The following is a 19577-nucleotide window of genomic DNA, read 5'->3' as shown; positions in this document are numbered from 1 at the left end:
CTGACTCAGTGTATAAGTATGAATGGGGATCCCCCTACTTTGATTGATTGGGCCAGCCCACGTGATCCCAGGGACACGTGCAAAGCGCATATCTAGAATACGCAGATCTTCACCTAGAAGCCCAGGACCACAAGTCTCCAAACCTCCCAGACCATCAGGTAAATTTGTAGATATCTTTCAGGTTGCATGCATCTGCCCGCGGGAAGCCTCCGACCGCAATTTCTGGGCCATTGTTTTAATGCTCGGTGCTTTGGTGATTTCGCTCGATGCTCGCTTGCAATTTTCAATCTCCATAGTTCCCTAATCAGACAACAATTAAACTTTGACCTTTGGGGCCTGTGTTTATTTAATAGCAACTAGACTTAGAGACATTGGGCCCAAGTTTCCACCCTCTGGAAAAACAGCGCATCTCTATAAGGTGCGGCGACTTTCCGGAATAAAAATGGCGCCGAAAACTTACCTTGTGATTCTCCGGTCTCCTCAAGACGTCTTCGTGCTCGCCGTGGCGCAACACAAGTCGGGCAGAGCCAGGTCTCCCCCCCCCCCCCCCCACCTCTCCTTCCCTCCTCTCTCTTTTCCCCCCCCCTCTCCTCTCCCTCCCCCCCCCCTCCTCTCTCTCCCCCCCTCCTCCTCTCTCCCCCCTCCTCTCTCCCCCCCCCTCTCTCTCCCCCCCCCCTCTCTCCCCCCCTCTCTCTTCCCCCCCTCCCCCCTCCTCTCCCCCCCCTCCTCTCTCCCCCCCTCCTCTCTCCCCTCCCTCCCCTCCCCCTCTTCCCCCCCCTCCTCCTCTCCCCCCCCTCCTCTCTCTCCCCCCCCTCCTCTCTCTCCCCCCCCTCCTCTCTCTCGCCCCCCCCTCCTCTCTCTCCCCCCCCTCCTCTCTCTCCCCCCCCTCCTCTCTCTCGCCCCCCCTCCTCTCTCTCGCCCCCCCCTCCTCTCTCTCGCCCCCCCCCTCCTCTCTCACCCCCCTCCTCTCTCACCCCCCTCCTCTCTCACCCCCCCTCCTCTCTCACCCCCCCTCCTCTCTCACCCCCCCTCCTCTCTCACCCCCCCTCCTCTCTCACCCCCCCTCCTCTCTCACCCCCCCTCCTCTCTCACCCCCCCTCCTCTCTCACCCCCCCTCCTCTCTCACCCCCCTCCTCTCTCACCCCCCCTCCTCTCTCACCCCCCCTCCTCTCTCACCCCCCCTCCTCTCTCACCCCCCCTCCTCTTCCCCCTGTCTCCTCTCCTCTCCCCCTCTCTTCTCTCCCCCTTCTCTTCTCTCCCCCTTCTCTCTTCTCTTCCCCTTCTCTCTTCTCTTCTCTTCCCCCTCTCCTCTTCTCTTCTCTCCCCCCTCTCCTCTCCTCTTTGCTCCCTCCTCTCCTCTCCCTCCCTCCCTCTCTTCCCCCACTCCTCGCTGTCAGAAACACAGAGACAGAGAGAGAGACACTGGGGGGCCCCGTTCCAGCACGCTGTTGGAGGGCTTCCGGTGCTGCAGTAGGTGAATAGAAACTTAATTTTTGATTGGTTGATTTTTTTAAATATATTTTTTATTTTTTTGGTTGATTTATTGATTTATTTATGATTTATTATTGATGATGGCTCTTTATTTGTAAAAGTGAAGTGTTTAATGCTTGTTAAACCCCCCTTCCTCCCCCCTCTCTCATTCCCTACGCCTGATTTATAAGTGTAGGCAAAGTTTTTCTGAGCGTACAAAAATTTACACTTACTCCATTCTAAGTTAATTTGGAGTAAGTTTTCACTGCTTAAACTTGCAAAACAGGCGTAAGTGGCTGGATACGCCCCCTTTTGGAAAAAAATCTGTTCTAAAATGAAACTATTCTAACTCACTAGAATTGGAGCAAACTAAATGCCGAGAATTGCAATTTCTAAGATGCTCCATTCTAAACTAGTTGCGCCAAAAAAATAGGAGCAACTCGAGCCGAAACTTGAGCCCACAGTTCCACCGTGGCAGCAGATTTATACATAAACATGGTATAGGGCTGCTGTCCTTTTGAAATGCGTATCATCTGACTTGGATGATGAATATTGCAGAAACTCTGCTGGAATGCTTGCATTTATAGTCTGTTTGTTCCTTTCTCACCTTTTCCAGCTGGAAATGTAATTAAATGTGATACCTGGTTGCTGACTGCCTATTAGGTCATCTTTTCATGATTGTGTCTTAATATAAAATGTCTGCCATTTCGATTTGGACCAGTTAAATAACTTTCCCGTAGTTTTAATCTAAAGATATAAGATAGAATACATTGAGGACCCAAGTTGTAAATTACGATAATTTTCTGATACAGTCAGAACCTTTATCATTTTTTTAAAAATACTGGTTGTCTGAGGAATCTTTGCTGTCATCCAAGTGTGGCAATATATTTTAGTAAACAGCTGCTCTTTTTTTTTCCCGTAGATTTTAAATCTTGGTCGAATTGCCCATTTCCTGGAGAAGGCCATGCAGCCTCCGTCAAAGGAAGCCGTCAACTTGGCCGTGACCCACCTTAAAGAGCTGGTATGTAGTTGCTGACCGAAAGGTGACGGGATGAGTCTACGGACAGACTGGCTCAGCTCCTGCTGGCCAACTATGGGACTGTGAAGCCGCTGGTGCCAAGTGATTTTTTTTCTTCGGCATCTCGTTGACCGCGTCAGTGCAGCCTGAGTCCAGTCACAGAATCATAGAATGGTACCGCACAGAAGGAGGCCATTCGGCCCATCGAGTCTGCGCCGGCTCTTTCGAAGAGCAGTCCAGTTAGTCCCACCCTTTCCAGTTAGACCGCCACTCTTTCCCCATACCCTGTTAAAAAAAATTCTCTGTATTTATCCAATTCCCTGTTGAAGGCTACTATTGAATCTGTATCCACCACCCTATCGGGCAGTGCATTCCAGATCCTAACCGCTCATTGCATAAAAATGCATTTCCGCAAGTCGCCTCTGGTTCTTTTGCCAATCACCGTAAATCAGTGGCCTCTGGTTACCAACCCTTCAGCCATTGGAAACAATTTCTCTTTATTTACTCAGTCGTGGCCTGACCCCAACACTGGGACGAAGTGCGATGAGATTCCCTGCAGGAAGGTGTCTTATCCCACTTGAGGAAGGTGGTGGCGGTGAACCCATACAGGGCCTGCTGCTCTTGTCCTTCTAAGTGGCGGAGGTCGTGGGTTTGGGAGCCGCTGTTGAAGGAGCCTTGACGAGTCGCTGCAGAATCCTGTGGATGGTGCACACTGCAGCCCACGGTGCGCCGGTGGTGCAGTGAGTGGGATGTTTTCCCCTTCCGTATTTCCTTTTCACTTGCACATCTCAAAATGACCGAAAAAGGAACGGGGAAAACTCTGGAAAAACCTTTGCCCGTGTGCAGGTGTGGTTATGACCGTGGCCCTGTGGATATTTTGCTCCTTTAATTTTCCTTCCATAACAGGGTTGCGCGGGGCTCATAGAACTTTCTAACGTTTTTTGAAAAATATTTCTTTTTCCCTTTCCCGCAGAACGCCTTGGACAGGAATGAAGAGCTTACTCCGCTCGGGGTCCATTTAGCTCGTCTGCCAGTGGAGCCCCACATCGGGAAAATGATTCTGTTTGGAGCGTTATTGTGCTGTTTGGATCCAGTTCTCACCATCGCAACCAGTCTCAGTTTCAAGGATCCATTTGTGATCCCATTGGTAAAGTGCCAAGACTATTATCAGAATGGTACCAGGGCTAAAGGGGTTAAATTATGAGGACAAGGTGCATGGACTAGGCTTGCATTCACTGAGTTCAGAAGATTAAAGGGTGATCTAATTGAGGTGTTTAAAATGTTTAAAGGATTTTATAGGGTAGATAGAGGGAAACTATTTCTTCTGGTGGGGGGAGTCCAGAACAAGGGGGCAGAATCTTAAAATTAGAGCCAGGCAGTTCAGGGGTGATGTCAGAAATCACTTCTTCACACAAAGGGCAGTGGGAATCTGGAACACTGTCCCTCAAAAAGGCCAATTGAAAATTTCAATATTGAGATTGATAGATTTTTGTTCGGCAAGGGTATTGAGAATTACGGAATCAAGAAACATATAAGATTCTGAGCGGGCTTGACGGGGTAGATGCAGAGAGGATGGTTCCCCTCGTGGGGGAATCTAGAATTAAGTGGCATAGTTTCAGAATAATGGGTCGCCCATTTAAAACAGAGATGAGGAGGAATTTCTTCTCTGAGGGTCGTGAATCTTTGGAATTCTCTACCCCAGAGGCTGTCATTGAATATATTTAAGGTGGAGTTAGACAGATTTTTGAACGATAAGGGAATTGAGGGTTATTGGGAGTGGGCAGGGAAGTGGAGTTGAGGCCAAGATCAGATCAGCCATGATCTTATTAAATGGTGGAGCAGGCTCAAGAGGCCAGATGGCCTACTCCTGCTCCTATTTCTTATGTTCTTATGAAGCTATATTTCTTATGTTCTTATCAGCCATGATCTAATTGAACAGGCTCATCCTATTAGATGAGGTCTGAGCCATGACAGAGCTATTTGGGACAGACATGTTATTCGTACATTTAAACTGTTATTTTTTGAGAGGTGTTGATGCCTGTATATCTCCACCTTATTTTCTCAGTAGTAACTTGATCTCTTTGGGGGGGCTTATTCCGCGCCAGATGCTGCAATACTGCAGCTGTGTTAAGGGGAAATTGACTGGAAAGATACATATGCAACACCTTATTACATTGTCAAAGTGCCTCATAGTGCCTCACACAGTACAGTCGCTATTGATGTAATTGATCAGTGGAGGGAAATGTTAAAACATGAACCATTCTCGATGGAGTCTTTGTCTTGGATTTTGTGCAAGGCGAAGATTCTTTCACTAACAGAGTTGTACCGGGCGAGAGGTTTGTATGGTTTGATGTTTCCTCTGTGGCGAATAAATGCCTAACGTTCAACCCTCCTGCTTTTGTGCCACTGACAGGGCAAAGAGAAACTGGCAGATGCAAAACGCCGCGAATTGTCCAAGCAATCCCGCAGCGACCACCTGACCGTGGTCAATGCCTTTAAGGTGGGTACTACTATATACAGAGGAGAAAATGCAAATGTTGGGAATCTGAAATAGAAACAGAAAATGCAGAGAAGTCGCAGCAGGCCAGTCAGCATCTGAAGAGAGAGATGATCGGTAAACGTTTGAAGTTTCGACTCTTTGTCGGAGCCCATAGAGCCTCTGTTCTTTTCTCTTTTCAAAAGAAAAATGTTGATATGATCTAAAAGTTACTGTTCATTATTGTCTGCAGAGGTTCTTTTTGTTTTGTGTTTTTCTTTAAAGGATGAGAAACAAAGCAAGACTTGCATTTATAAAGCGCCATTCACGGCCTTGGGGCGTCCCAAAGCGCTTTACAGACCATGAATTACTTTTGAAGTGCAGGCACTGTTGTAATGTAGAAAATGCTGCAGCCAATTGGCGCATAGCAAGCTCCCACGAGTAGCAATATGATCATGACCAGATATTCTAGTTTTTTTTTAATGTAGGTTGAGGGATAAATATTGGCCAGGACACCGGGGAGAACTCAATGTTCTTCTTCGAAATAGTGCCATGGGATCTTTTACGTCCACCTCAGAGGGCAGGCGAGACCTCGGTTGAATATCTCATCTGAAAGACGGCACCTCCCACAATGCAGCATTGCCTCAATACTGCTCTGGAAGTGTCTACCTTGATTTTTGTGCTCGTGTCCTGAAAGCACAGCTTTCTGACTCGAGGCGCGAGTGTTACCCACTGAGCCACAGCTGACCCGGTGAAGGCCGGGATAAAACTGGGAATAACACGGAGTTGGGGGACCCTTTGAGGGGTCCTCAAAGTTGGGGGAAATGCAAAGTGGGAGTGCAGCAAAACTCTTACTCTATCCACTTACAAACAGAAATGATTTTGTTGTGGTGGAGGCTTGAATCCAGACTAGTGGATTCTCCCCTGAATCTGACCAAACAAAGCAGGGGGAACCCCGACTAAGTTTCTTTTTTATTTGCCCTCAGCTCAAGGGTGCTGAGGCTGAAGACCAGCCAAACTCTCCACTCCTGATTTCCAAGGCCTGCTGGTTTGCTTGAATATGTTTTGTTCTGTTTTGTATTCCATGGGATTCCCCCCCACCCCCGCCTGTGTCTTGTGGACTGCATTCCACGATTCTGTCCCATTTCCTCTGAAATTGGAAACTGGTAGCTTTTCCTGAACACCATTCACTGACCTCTTAGAAAGTTTTCTGGTGTGGGTGTCAAGTGAAGACAGGGTTGGGCTTGTCTGTGATTCCACTCAGGGTGGAATAGCCTGCCAACTTTCACTCGCACGTGAACAATAGGCATTCAGCCCAGGTACTGGTGGATGGCTGACGTGTGAACCCACAATCCCAGCTATGAAATAGCGCCTTCATGAGGAGAGAGAATTGGGGGAATTGTGAGTTAGCAGAGTTGTTACAGCCAGTTGTGTATCACTTTTCCTACAGTTCTAAAAGTTCATTATGCAAAGATTGAGCTGAGGGTTCTGAAGATGTCGGTGGCTTGCTTCATGGAGAGTTTTGCTGATTTCCATTTTGGCTTTCACAGGTTTAAATGTAAATAGTTCTGACAAGGATAATGTAATGTGCCAAATATTTTTTTGAGATAAGTATCTCAGTGCAAGTTTCAAAATGCCTCCGAGCCACTGTTAAATGGTGCCACTAAGCGTTGAACACTATCAATTTATGAGTGTCCCCCTCATGTCCAAGCTTAAATAACCATGAACATTAACCTTCATTTCTGTTGCCTATGATGTGCCTGTCTCATTGCCGCTCCTGTTCATCCCCTTGTATTGTCCATCCATCTTTTCCTTGCCTGTTCCACTCCGTCTTTGGCCTCTGCCTTCTCTCATCGGGCTTGTCTTAGATGCTCTTCTCTCCCTCTGACCATACATGAGTGACGTTCTTTGAAGTATTCATCCTTTAAAGGATTCTGCCAAAGATTATTATCCCAGATCCGACTCTCCACAGCCAGCACTCGATGTTGCAGCCTTTCAGTGTGTGCTGTCCATTTGATGAGTGTTTCTATTTTCAGGGATGGGAAGAAGCAAAAAGAAGAGGTTTCAGGTCAGAGAGAGACTACTGCTGGGAGTACTTCCTTTCGCCAAATAACCTGCAGGTAATCGACCTCCAGCAATCTGGGGTTGTTCTCCTTAGAGCAGAGAAGGTTATGGGGCGATTTATTAGAGGCCTTCAAAATTATAAAGGGATTAGATAGGGTAATTAGGAGAATAACTGGTGGGAATGTCAGTAACCAGAGGACGCAGATTTAAGATAACTGTCAAAAGAATCAGAGAGGGAGATGAGAATTTTTTTTCTATGCAGTGAGTTGTTGTGATCTGGAACGTGCTGCCTGAAAGAACGGTGGGAGCAGGTTGAGTCGTAACTTTCAAAATGGAATTGGATATTATTGGACTTACGATGTGTTCGATGAGATTATCGGCGAGGTTCCGGGAACAACCCGTAATAATTAAGGTCCAGCAAGAGCTGGTGGGATATGCCTTGTCCTAATTGATATGTCAAACCCCCATTTCATAGAGATATACAGGAGCCATTTTAACCTAACCTGCCCGTCGGAGAAACTGACGGCATCAGGTGCAGCGCTGGTTTAACACCCACTCCAATAAAGTCATATTGGGCGGTGTGTAAAACCGCTGTTCCACCCGATCCTGCCGGCAAACTAGGTTAAAATTGCCCCCAATACCGTCCAGTTAAAATGAACCTGGACCCAAGTCTGCATAACTGTTACTGTGAAAGGCATGTACTCTGAGCTCCAGCCCATCTCCCCATCCCACTCAGGACCAGGATCGACATGGGACATGTGACATAATGAAGTTACATTGCTCCTTATCACATTCTCAGGGCATCTTAAGCGCCTCGCGGCCGATGTATTACTTTCTCTTTTGAAGTGCAGTCGCCGTTCTTACTTGTGGCGGGGGGGGCGGGAAGCACGGCAGTCAGTCTGTGCGTGGCAAGGCCCCACAAACAGCAGTGAGATAAATAGTCAAGTCCTCTAACAATCTGGGGTTCTCCTTAGAGCAGAGAAAGGCTAAAGAGAGATTTATTGGAGGCGTTCAGAATTATGAGGGGTTTGGAAAGAGAAGATGGAGAGAAACCTTTTCCACTGGCAGGTAGGTCAGTAACCAGAGGATGCAAATTTAAGATAATTGACAAAAAAAGCCAGAGAGTTGAGAGTTTTTTTTTACAATCTGGAATGTGCTACCTGAAATACTAACTTGCAGAAGGGAATTGGATATATACTTGAAAAATAAAAAAATTGCAGGGCTATGGGGAAAGAGCAGGAGGAGTAGGACTAGTTGAATAACTCAAAGCACAGACACGATGGGCCGAATGGCCTCCTTCTATGCTGTAAGATTCTATGAATCCAAAAGAGACATGGAAAACAGACGTCAGGAGGGGCGACCAACGATGAGGTTTAAAAAGGTATTCACAGGAGCCGAGGAAGCTGGAACAGTGGGGAGAGGTTTTGGAAGCGAGTTCCAGAGAACAGGACCGGGAACATCCAGCTCAATTTCTGTAGAACAAAGCCTTGCACTGCAAAGGGAATGGAGTATAAAAGTAGGGAAGTCCTGCTCCAACTGTACAGGGCGTTGGTAAGACCACACCTGGAGTACTGCATACAGTTTGGGTCTCCGTATTTAAGGAAGGATATATTTGTATTGGAGGCAGTTCAGAAAAGGTTCATGAGGTTGATTCCTGAGATGAAAGGGTTGTCATATGAAGAAAGGCTGGTTGGGCCTATACTCCTTGGAGAATGAGAGGTGATCTTATTGAAATGTATAAGATTCTGAGGTGCTTGATAGGGTAGATGCTGAGAGGATGTTTTCCCTCATGGGGGAATCTAGAACTAGGGGACATAGTTTTAGAGATGAGGAGGAATTTCTTCTTTGAGGGTCGTGAATCTTTGGAATTCTCTACCCCAGAGAGCTGTGGAGGCTGTGTTTTTGAATATGTTTAAGATGGAGATTGATAGATTTTTGAATGATAAGGGGCCAAGGGTTATGGGGAGTGGGCGGAGAAGTGGAGTTGAGGCCAGGGTCAGATTAGCCATGATCTTACTGAATGGCGGAGCAGGCTCGAGGGGCCAAATGGCCAACTCCTGCTCCTGTTTCTTATGTTAAGAGTATCAAGGGGTATGGAGCAAAGGTGGGAAAATGGAGTTGAGGTACAGATCTGATTGAATGGCGGTCGCCTGTTCCTAATGTTCCTATGCGACATTGTGTTGCACAGTCTATTGGTGCCTTGTTATTTGGGTTGGACTTGTCACTTCTGTGCCCAGGACATTGCTATATCCTACATGTAAGATGAAGATTGAAGGCTCTCGATCTTGCTCCAGTTTTCACTATGTGGATGGGGTCCCTCTCTTACGGTAGTTAAAGAAGGTAACGTACGTGCCGGAGTAGCGCTCTGAAATAACCCATTGCTTATTGCGTCACTACAGATGCTTCATAACATGAAAGGACAGTTTGCTGAGCATCTGCTGGTGGCTGGTTTTGTCAGCAGCAAGAATTCCAGAGATCCCAGGGCAAATATAAATTCAGGTAATAGAACGGAAGGAAAATTCATTAAAATCTCAGCAGGGGTGAACATGTTTTTGTGCTTATTTCTCTCCCCCCTTCCCCCTGTTTCCCACCATCCTGTCAGCCTTTTGAAAGAATATCTGTTCTGTTCCGACAGACAACGAGAAGTTGATCAAAGCCGTGGTCTGTGCGGGCTTGTATCCGAAAGTGGCGAAAATCCGACCAAGTTTCAGCAAGAAGAGGAAAATGTGAGAACATTACTATTTCATGTACAGCGCAACCTCGCTAGGTGAACCTGAGTCATAAATATAAGATGGGCACTATTCAATCCAATAGGGAATTCAGGAGAAACTTCTATAACACAGAGAACGATGAGAATGTGGAACTCACTGCCATAGGGAGTGCTTAAAGTGAATAGGGTAGGGAAGCTAGCTGAGCACATAAGGGAGAAAGGAATAGGTTATGCTGACAGGGTGAGATGTAGTCGAGTGGGAGGCTCATATGGAGCATCAACACTGGCATAGTTGGGCTGAATGGCCTGATTCTGTGCTGTAAATTCCATGCAGAAACACATGAAGGAACGTTGACCTTGTCCCAATTGCCTTGCTTGAACTGCCTCTCCTGTGGGATGATCATTGAAGGCAATGGAAGGTTGAAGCAGGATGTGATCCGAACAGTCCCATCTTCCCTTTTTACCAAACTTCCTGTCTCCCCCTTTGTCTCCTCCCATGAAGGCTGGTCTTAAGATTCTTACTGGGGCTACAGACACTGATCACCCTCTGGCTAACTCGCATAAGTGGCCAATCACACAGTAATTGTCCACAGCCCGCTCGACTATGATGAGAAAGGAGGTGTTAAAACCGTATCCTGTCTCCCTGACGACCACTTTCACACGCATTCTCATGGATTTGCACACACGTGATACAATCACTCACATGCATACTCACGCAGTCACACACACAGTTGAAGCCCATGGAATAAAAGGGACAGTGGCAGCATGGATACAAAATTGACTAACAGGAAACAGAGAGTAGTGGTGACTGGTTGTTTTTAGGACTAGAGGAAGGTATACAATGCTGTTCCCCAGGGGTCGATACTAGGGCCACTGCTTTTCTTGATCTATATTAATGATTTGGACTTGGGTGTACATGGCACTGTTTCAAAATTTGCAGATGACACAAAACTTGGAAGCATAGTGAACAGTGAGAAGGGTTGGGATAGACTTAACAGGCTGGTGGAATGGGCGGACACGTGGCAGATTAAATTTAACGCAGAAAACTACGAAGTAATACATTTTGGTAGGAAGAACGAGGAGAGGCAATATAAACTAAAGGGTACAATTCTAAAGGGGGTGCAGGAACTGATAAACCTGGGGGTATTTGTGCACAAATCATTGAAAGGTAGCAGGGCAGGTTAAGAAAGCAGTTAAAGAATACAGGATCCTGGTCTTTTAAAATAGATGCATGGAGTACAAAAGCAAGGAAGTTATGATGAATCTTTATAAAACACTGGTTCAGCCTCAACTGGGGTATTGTGTCCCGTTCTGGGCACCGCACTTTAGGAAGGATGTGAAGGCCTTAAAGAGGGAGCAGCAAAGATTTACCAGAATGATTCCAGGGATGAGAGACTTCAGTTACATGGAGAGACTGGAGAAGCTGGGGTTGTTCTCATGAGAGCAGAAAAGGTTGAGAGGAGATTTGATTGAGGGTTCTAGACAGAGTAGATAGAAAGAAACTGTTCCCATTGGCAGAAGGGTCGAGAACCAGAGGACACAGATTTAAGGTGATTGGCAGAAGATCCAAAGGTGAGATGAGGAAAAACATTTTTACGCAGCGAGTGGTTAGGATCTGGAATGTGCTGCCTGAAAGGAAGGTGGAGGCAGACTCGATCGTGGCTTTCAAAAGGGAATTGGATAAGTACCTGAAGGAAAATTAATTGCTGAGCTACGGGGAAAGGACGGGAGAGTGGGACTAGCTTGAGGTACTCTTGCAGAGAGCCAGCACGGGCTCGACGGGCTGAATGACCTCTTACTGTGCTGTAACCATTCTATTTTTCTATGATTCTACTCACGCAGTCACACGCACTCTCGCAGTCACATGCTCACTTAATACTCCCTCTCACACTCCAGAAGAGTTTAGTGGATATGAACCAGGGACTCTGCCTATTTTTTTCCCTCTCCCAAGCGCAGGTCATTTATTAGAGCTCAATTGTTACAGATCAACTTGGAGAAGGCTGAGGATTGACCTAATAGAGGTCTTTAAAATTATGAAAGGTTTTGATAGAGCGGTTACAGAGAGAGTGTTTCCACTTGTGGGGAAGAGCAAAACTAGAGGCAATCAAGATAAGAGAGTCACTAAGAAGTCAAATAGGGAATTCAGAAGAAACATCTTTACCCAAAGAGTGGGGAGAATGTGGAACTCTCTACCACTTGGAGTGGTTGAAGCAAATAGTATCGATACATTCAAGGGGAAGCTAGGCAATCACATGAGGGAGAAGGAAATAGAGGGTTATGCTGATAGAGTTAGATAAAGACAGAAGGAGGCTCGAGTGGAACATAAACGCAGGCATGGACTGGTTGGGTCGAATGACCTGTTTCTCTGCTGTATATCCTATGTAACTTACAGACACACTAGGGTGGGGCCTTTACTCACTTGGCCTCCATTGACATATTGGCTGGGATGTAAAACTGGTGTTTCGCCTGCTTCCTCCTCCACTCTTGAGGGTGATCGATGTTGGGCAACCTTTTCACTTTGGACACTTAGAAAGCACTTTCGAAAAAGAGGTGTAAAGTTGGAAGAAAGGATCCTATGGTGAATTTCCGCGGGAACCTTAACTGGAGACTCATGGTTCTCTGTTGTGCACTTTCAGGGCTAAAGTCTTCACCAAGTCAGATGGAAGGGTCAACATTCACCCAAAATCTGTGAATGCCGAAGAGGGTGACTTTCAGCACAACTGGCTGATCTACCACTTGAAGATGCGGACCACCAGTGTAAGTTTTCCTGTAAAAGTCTGTCTCTTTTTCTCTCCTCTCTCTTTCGCTGTGTCTCTCTTTTTGCTCCCCTAAATCACTTCAGAACTGTCACGGTACTGTTTTTCTAAACGTATAAGAGACGATTCCGCAATCTGCCGCTCTCGCTGGGGAGTGGCCATTCCCGGATGAGTAATTTTTCCATCCATTTACCAGACACGTGCGGGCGGTGCGTTGCTGATTTCCCACGGTGCACTGAAATCACCCCTACGGTTCAAGGTTTTAGTGAAATATCCATCGTCCTAAGGTCCTCTTATCGGATTCAAGTCCAGTTTCATGCTAACTACATTTGGAGCGTATCAAGACTGCAACAGTTCCGTTCTCTGGTTCACTTTGGAAAGCAGCATTGTAACGGGGTCCCTCAGAGCGTTGCTTGGTGGATCATTCGTCTCCATCTCTCACAGCCTTTGGCTCTCCTCGAGGCAGAGAAGATCTCTCTATTCTGGGCACCTCACATCAGCTGCAACGGTCGCGAGCTGGGTGCTTCTCAGCCTTCCAGTTTGTCAACTCGGTGACAAAATCCTATGGTCGTGGGTTCAAATCCCACTCCAGGGACCTGAGCGCAGAATTTAGGCTGACACTCCAGTGCAGTACTGAGGGAGCGCTGCACTGTTGGAGGTGCCTTCTGTCAGGTGACATGTCAAACTGAGGCCCTGTCTGCTCTCGGGTGGACGTAAAAAGATCCCAGGGCACTATTTTGAAGAAGAGCGGGGAAGTTCTCCCCAGTGTCAGGACTAACCTTTGTCCCTCAACCAACATCACTAAAAACAGATTATCTGGTCATTATCGCATCTCTGTTTGTGGGAGCTTGCTGTGCGCGGATTGACTGCCGCGTTTCCTACATTACAACAGTAGATCTTTGGCTGTAAGATGTTTTGGAATATCCTGAGGTCATAAAAGATAGGTGGGGGGGTGGGAGGGGAGCGAGCGGGCGGAAGTGTAACCGTGGATTTTCTTCGAGAGTCATAATGTTATTAATTCGGTCTTTGAGCTATAGAGCAAAATGGATGAGAGTGAATCGGCCGCCTTGTTTACACTCCGCCCAATCCCAATTATTTTTTCTTGATTGATTTTAGTAGAATGGAAAATTGGGCAGCCGCCCGTGTCCAGCAAATGGATTGAAAAATTACACTCATCCGGGAATGGCCACTCCCCGATTTGCCAACGCCCGTTTAGAGCTACAACCCCCCCCCCCCAAACTGATTTTTGTCCCCATAATTGGAAATAGGTTTTAACAGCAAAGCCAGTAAAGGCCTGAGGCTTGAAGTTCAGCGTTGGCAGTTCGATCCTGGGGCGTTCCGCCCAAAATAGGTTTCAGTCCTATATTTCTTTTCCTAATTCTAATTGCTTGACTGTCTGGAACCCAGTGACCATATTTAGACTGGATTTCTTCCTGTCCCTGCCGGATCACACCGCATTTAGAACCAGAACGCATTTGGCCCTCTGGGTCCCAATCGCAGCACCCCTCGTGGGCGGGCTTTCTCGATAGCGTTGCCAGCTTGTACTTACCGAGGACCTTGGGTGTCTTTGCAGATCTACCTGTATGATTGCACTGAGGTCTCCCCTTACTCTTTACTGTTCTTTGGAGGAGATATCTCGATACAGAAGGAGCAGGACCAGGAGACCATTTCTGTGGATGAGTGGATAGTGTTCCAGTCGCCATCCAGAATCGCCCATTTAGTAAAGGTAAAAAAACAAATTGAGAATTGTATTGTGACCGTGCATTGACATTCGAAGCGATATTTCTCTTTGAGACTGGCTGCCCTGCTGTTTGTTTCCAACGTGTTGCTTTATTTGAGAAATTCATAAGCAGGTTGTAGATAGTGAAGCTTAGTAATTGTGCTCATAAAGCTCATTAATCTGCATTTATAATCTCCAGATCCAGTTGCAGAGATGTTATTCTTAACCCCCATGGAGAGCTGTCCAAATTACTTGTACTTGTTTCAAAAGAAATCCTCTTGATTAGTTAATTGAGGGGTTTTGATAGCGCAAATAAGGAGAAACTCTACTGCAGGAGGGTCAGTCATCAGAGGACACAGATTTAAGATAATTGGCAAAAGGACCACAGGGGAGATGAGAATTTGTTTTATGCAGCGAGTTGTTGTGATCTGGAACGCGCTGTCTGAAAGGGCGGTGGAAGCAGATTCAGTAGTAACTTTTCGAAAGGGAATTGGATAAATACTTGGAAAGATCAGCCATGATCTTATTAAATGGTGGAGCAGGCTCGCGCGCCAGGTGGCCAACTCCTGCTCCTTTTTCTTATGTTCTTAAAGGGAAAAGTTGCAGGGAAATGGGGAAAGAGCAGGGGCGAGTGGGGCTTTTTGGATAGCTGTCTCAAAGAGCCGGCACAGGCACGATGGGCCGACTGGCCATCTGTGCTGTAAGATACTGTGATTATTTACGGATGGTTGATACAAATAGGAGCTCTCTCCCCAAGTCTGCGAGATACAAGCTTTTCTTTTTTTTAATTCCTTCTCTGGATGTGGGTGACGCTGGCATTTATTGCCTATGTATTACTGACTGGCTCGCTAGGTCACTTCAGAGGGCAATTAAGAGTCAACCACATTGCTTTGGAACTGGAGTCACATATCGGCTCACAATGAGTAAGGGCAGCAGGTTTCCTTCCCTGAAGGACATCAGTGAAGCAGTTGGGTTATTTAAGACAATCCGACAGCTTCGTGGTCACTTACTGATGCTCGCTTTTTGTTTCCAGATTTGTTTAAACTGAATTCACATTCTCAAACTACCATGATGCGATTTGAATTCAGGCTGATGCAGCGCAGGAGGCCATTCGGCCCATCTTGCCTGTGACGGCTCTTTGAAAGAGCTATCCAAATGGTTCCACTCCCACATTGTCTGGAATATTAGCACAGGCCTCAGATTGAACAGGCACGGGCTCTCTTTTGAAAAGAGAAGGCTAAGGGATGACCTGATTGAGATCTTTAAGATTATGAAAGGGTTTGATGGGGTAGACGTAGAGAAGATGTTTTCCACTTGCAGGCGAGACCAGAACTGGGAGCCATCAATATAAGATAGTCACTAATAAAGCCAATAGGGAAATCATGAGAAACTTCTTTACACAGAGAGTGGTGAGAATGTGGAACTCGGTACCACAAGGAGTGCTTGAGGCAAATAGCGTAGATGCATTTAAGGGTCAGCTAAATAAGCGCATGGGGGACAAATGAATAGAGGGTTATACTAGGGGTAACTGGTGCCTGAGGAACCATACTCCAACAGAAAGGAGGCCGGGGATAAGATTGGTAAAACACTCTGCATGTAAACCAGAACTGACATCTGCAATCGCAGTGAAGAGAATTCATATAGATGCGATACATAAACACCTGTTGCTGCTAAATGTGGATGGCAATTAGTGAAGTTTTAATTATAGAATCGTTTGGTTAATTGCAGCACAGTAACTGTAGACAGACTCATTCTTTTAATATTTGAATTGAACATAGGAACGGGAAGAGGCCGTTCAGCCCCTCGAGCCTGTTCCACCATTCAATTAGATCATGGCTGATCCATACCACAACTCCCTTTAACGGATTTTGTTGCGTATCCTTCAATACCCTTGCCTAACAAAAATCTATCAATCTTCAGTTTTCAATTGGCCCCCAGCCTCCAGCAGCCATTTTGAGAGAGAGACTCCCAGATTTTCACTAGCCTTGGTGTGAGTTCCAGATTTCCATTAGCCTTGGTGTGAAGAAGTCCTTCCTGACTTCCTGAACGGCCTAGCTGTAATTTTAAGTTTACACTCCTTTGTTCTGGACTCCCCCACCAGAAGAAATAGTTTCTCTCTCTCTCTCTACCCAGTAGAATCTTTTAATCAACTAAAACACCTCAATTAGATTACCCCTTAATCTTCTATACTCCAGGGAATACAAGTCTATTCTGTGCAACCTGTCCTCAAAATGTAATCTTTTTAGCCCCGGTATGATTCTGGTGAATCTGCCCTGTGCTCCCTCCAAGGCCAATGTATCCTTCCTGAGGGGCAGTGCCCAGAACTGATGCAGCGCTCCACTAGAAGTAATGTGGGAAATCATTGTCTCTGTGACAGGCGCACGAAAACACTCCCATTATATCAATTCAACTGTACTTATCCCCGAAGCAAGTGAAGCACAGGCACACTGTACAAATGGGTAATCATATCCCTCATTAAGATGTCAAAGTCCCAGTCGTGCTGATTTGTCAGCATAATTATAGCCCTTGAGATATGATCGTAAGTTGTGGACTGCCAGCCTGATGTATGAACCCTCGAGACCGCCGCGAGTTCAGACTTGACTCTCTCAATTTTACTTTTCATTTCACATTTCTGGTAAAGGCTATAGTTGGAGTTGAGTATTACAGTCAGGGCCACTGTGACTGAACAAGTCAAATTCTGTCTTTATTTACCTGGGGTACTGGGAATTTCACTGGAGTTTTGGGGAATTGCATCGCATCCCGTTTTTTTTGTGTGAGCCAAAATCCGGATGGATTGATTGCAGTGAATTGAGAACAGAGCAAATTTCAAAATCGCTGCTATAGAAATGCTGTACAAACATATGATACCCGCCTTCCTGTACGACGTGGACCCTATACAGCAGACACCTCCAATCACTGGAGAAATACCACCAGCGCTGTCTCCGTAAGATCCTGCAAATCCACTGGGAGGATAAACGCACCAATGTCAGTGTTCTCGATCAGGCCAACATCCCCAGCATCGAAGCACTGACCACACTCGACCAGCTCCGTTGGGCGGGCCACATTGTCCGCATGCCCGACGCAAGACTCCCAAAGCAAGTGCTCTACTCGGAACTCCTACACAGCAGGCGATCCCCAGGTGGGCAGAGGAAACGTATCTAAGGACACCCTCAAAGCCTCCTTGGTAAAGTGCAGCATCCCCACCGACACCTGGGAATCCCTGGCCAAAGACTGCCCTAAGTGGAGGAAGAGCATCCGGGAGGATGCTGAGCACCTCGAGTCTCGTCGCTGAGAGCATGCAGAAAACAAGTGGAGGCAGCGGAAGGAGCGTGCGGCAAACCAGGCTCCCCACTCACTCTTTCCTTCAACCACTGTTTGCCCCACCTGTGACAGAGACTGTAATTCCTGTATTGGACTGTACAGCCACCTGAGAACTCACTTTGAGGGAATTCTCACGATTTCGAGGGAATGCCTATGATGATGTACAAACCACGGCCAGGGGATCCAACCAATCACAGCGACATCCCTACTTTTATTCAGACTGTTTGATTTTTATTCCCTTTTCTCCCCTCGGAGGAGACCTTAACCCTACTCGCTCAGCAGAAACCTGGCGGGTGGGCAGTTAAAATCACCCTGGCTTTTACCTGTCCGAAAGCCACCACGATCGTAACATATTCAATTTTAAGCGGCTCCCCCGAGCAGGCAGCAAGGACACAATCCAACAGGGTCCTTCTTTACATATAAATGTCGCAGTCCAATGAAATCATGAGACCAGTGGTTCCCCCCCTAATTTTCGAGAGGTACACGGCCCATTCACAGTTTGGCAGTCCCGCACAGCGTAGCGAGAACGTTGCACGAGACCCGACTCTAATTTGAACTCCCGCCTGAGCGGGAATGCTACCCGGGGTTAGAATTGGGGCCCTTGTCTCCTGAAGGTGCAATTTGGGGTGTGGCTCTTCGGGCGCTCCGCACCTTTCCCCAGTTGACCATTCTTCACAAACTGAGCATCAGAGGGCTATTTGGCTGTGAGGGATGTCACTTCCAAACCCACTTCTGTCCTCATTTGAAAATCACACATGCGTGCTTCCTTGCATGGGTCACTGAATAGTAATCAGGAGTTGGGAATCCTTGGTGGGTATGTTTCCTTTCCCCCACCCCACACTCCCCCCCCCCCCCCCCCCCCCCCACTGTTCCTTAGCTTGGCGACACATTGGCCGATTGTAGCACTTGCAATGCTATACTGGTTTGAGACATGCCTGGAACTGGCTTGGTCCGTCTGGCACAGTAACACAGAGGCAGCCCACTTAGCCACTGAAACATTAGTACAACACCACACCTATCTCATCAAGAAGCAGAATCACAGGGGTTTACTTTCCCAACACTGTGTTCGGAACATCTGGAAGATCGTCAGTTCCTTTCCTCCAGTTAGCGATTTCCCCCTCCTGAGAGAAAGTTAGTCCAACTTGACTTCCTCTGGCCAAATGCAGTATCAATCGGATCTCTAGGTAACGTTGTGCTGGGTGTCGCAGGCTCGTCCTGTTAAACCTGCACTGTGTACTCACGCTGAGGTCTTTCTCTCTCCACAGGATCTGAAGAAGGAACTCGATGCCCTTCTGCAAGAGAAGATTAAGAAGCCCCGACCTGTGGATTGGAATAATCGATCGAAAGACTGCGCTGTCCTGTCGGCGATCATAGATTTGATAACCACGCAAGACAATGCCAGTGCAACAAACTACACACCTCGATTCCAGAGCTACTGATGCTGCGCTGCCTGCTAACGGATTCTCGAGGGGGTTCTGGGCTGAGCCTTCAACACCATATTGTAGCTCACAAGTGCAGAGTTGTTTTGTGTCATTAACATTTTTTTGGCTAACTTGGAACAGATGTTTTGGAGAATATGCCAAAAGGTCTCGTTGGTAAGACTGCGTTGGCCTGTACACATAGAATAAAATGCCTGTTGTGTTAAGAAGTGTAATTACATTCTGGTATAGAGTGTAGACCTGACTCAAAAGGGGAGAGGCAGTGGCAGGGCACTGACGTGTGACATGTCACTGATACAGTGCGGCATCACTGGATAGCTTCATTCTTCATTTGTGGTCCTCCTGAACTTGAAAGGAACATGTCCTTTTCAATTCTAGGTTGACTCTGAAAGCATTTCCCTCCCCAGGGGAAGTTCAGAGGTCGGACCTTTCTTTTGCTAAGACTGAAAATAGGGATAAGCAGTTAGAGTAAAAACAGGATACACCCAGCGTCTGAGCCAAGAGAAGGAAGGGTAACGTTCGGGCACGGACCTCTCGTCCGAACCCTGCGTTCCAACCAGAAATTAAACCCGAAACATTAACCCTTTGCTCTTTACAGATGTT

The 19577-nt window shown here is 46.9% G+C and overlaps 1 protein-coding gene across 1 annotated transcript in view; it reads left to right on the top strand.

The window, feature by feature from the left end:
- The window catches only part of dhx36 (DEAH (Asp-Glu-Ala-His) box polypeptide 36), an 81387-nt gene extending 62204 nt beyond the window's left edge, over positions 1-19183 (top strand). The window contains exons 17-25 of the mRNA XM_070883752.1: positions 2393-2491; positions 3462-3635; positions 4902-4988; positions 7001-7084; positions 9428-9527; positions 9664-9754; positions 12375-12495; positions 14068-14220; positions 18801-19183. Coding sequence (XP_070739853.1) covers positions 2393-2491; positions 3462-3635; positions 4902-4988; positions 7001-7084; positions 9428-9527; positions 9664-9754; positions 12375-12495; positions 14068-14220; positions 18801-18974 — 1083 coding nt within the window. The 3' untranslated portion in view covers positions 18975-19183. The remainder of the gene's footprint in view (positions 1-2392; positions 2492-3461; positions 3636-4901; positions 4989-7000; positions 7085-9427; positions 9528-9663; positions 9755-12374; positions 12496-14067; positions 14221-18800) is intronic.
- The last annotated feature ends 394 nt before the right edge of the window (positions 19184-19577 follow it).

Source organism: Pristiophorus japonicus, chromosome 6, assembly GCF_044704955.1.
Source record: "Pristiophorus japonicus isolate sPriJap1 chromosome 6, sPriJap1.hap1, whole genome shotgun sequence".
NCBI classification, from domain to species: domain Eukaryota; kingdom Metazoa; phylum Chordata; class Chondrichthyes; family Pristiophoridae; genus Pristiophorus; species Pristiophorus japonicus.
Note: the sequence above shows the minus strand (reverse complement) of the source record. Positions and strands in the feature narration are given on the sequence as shown.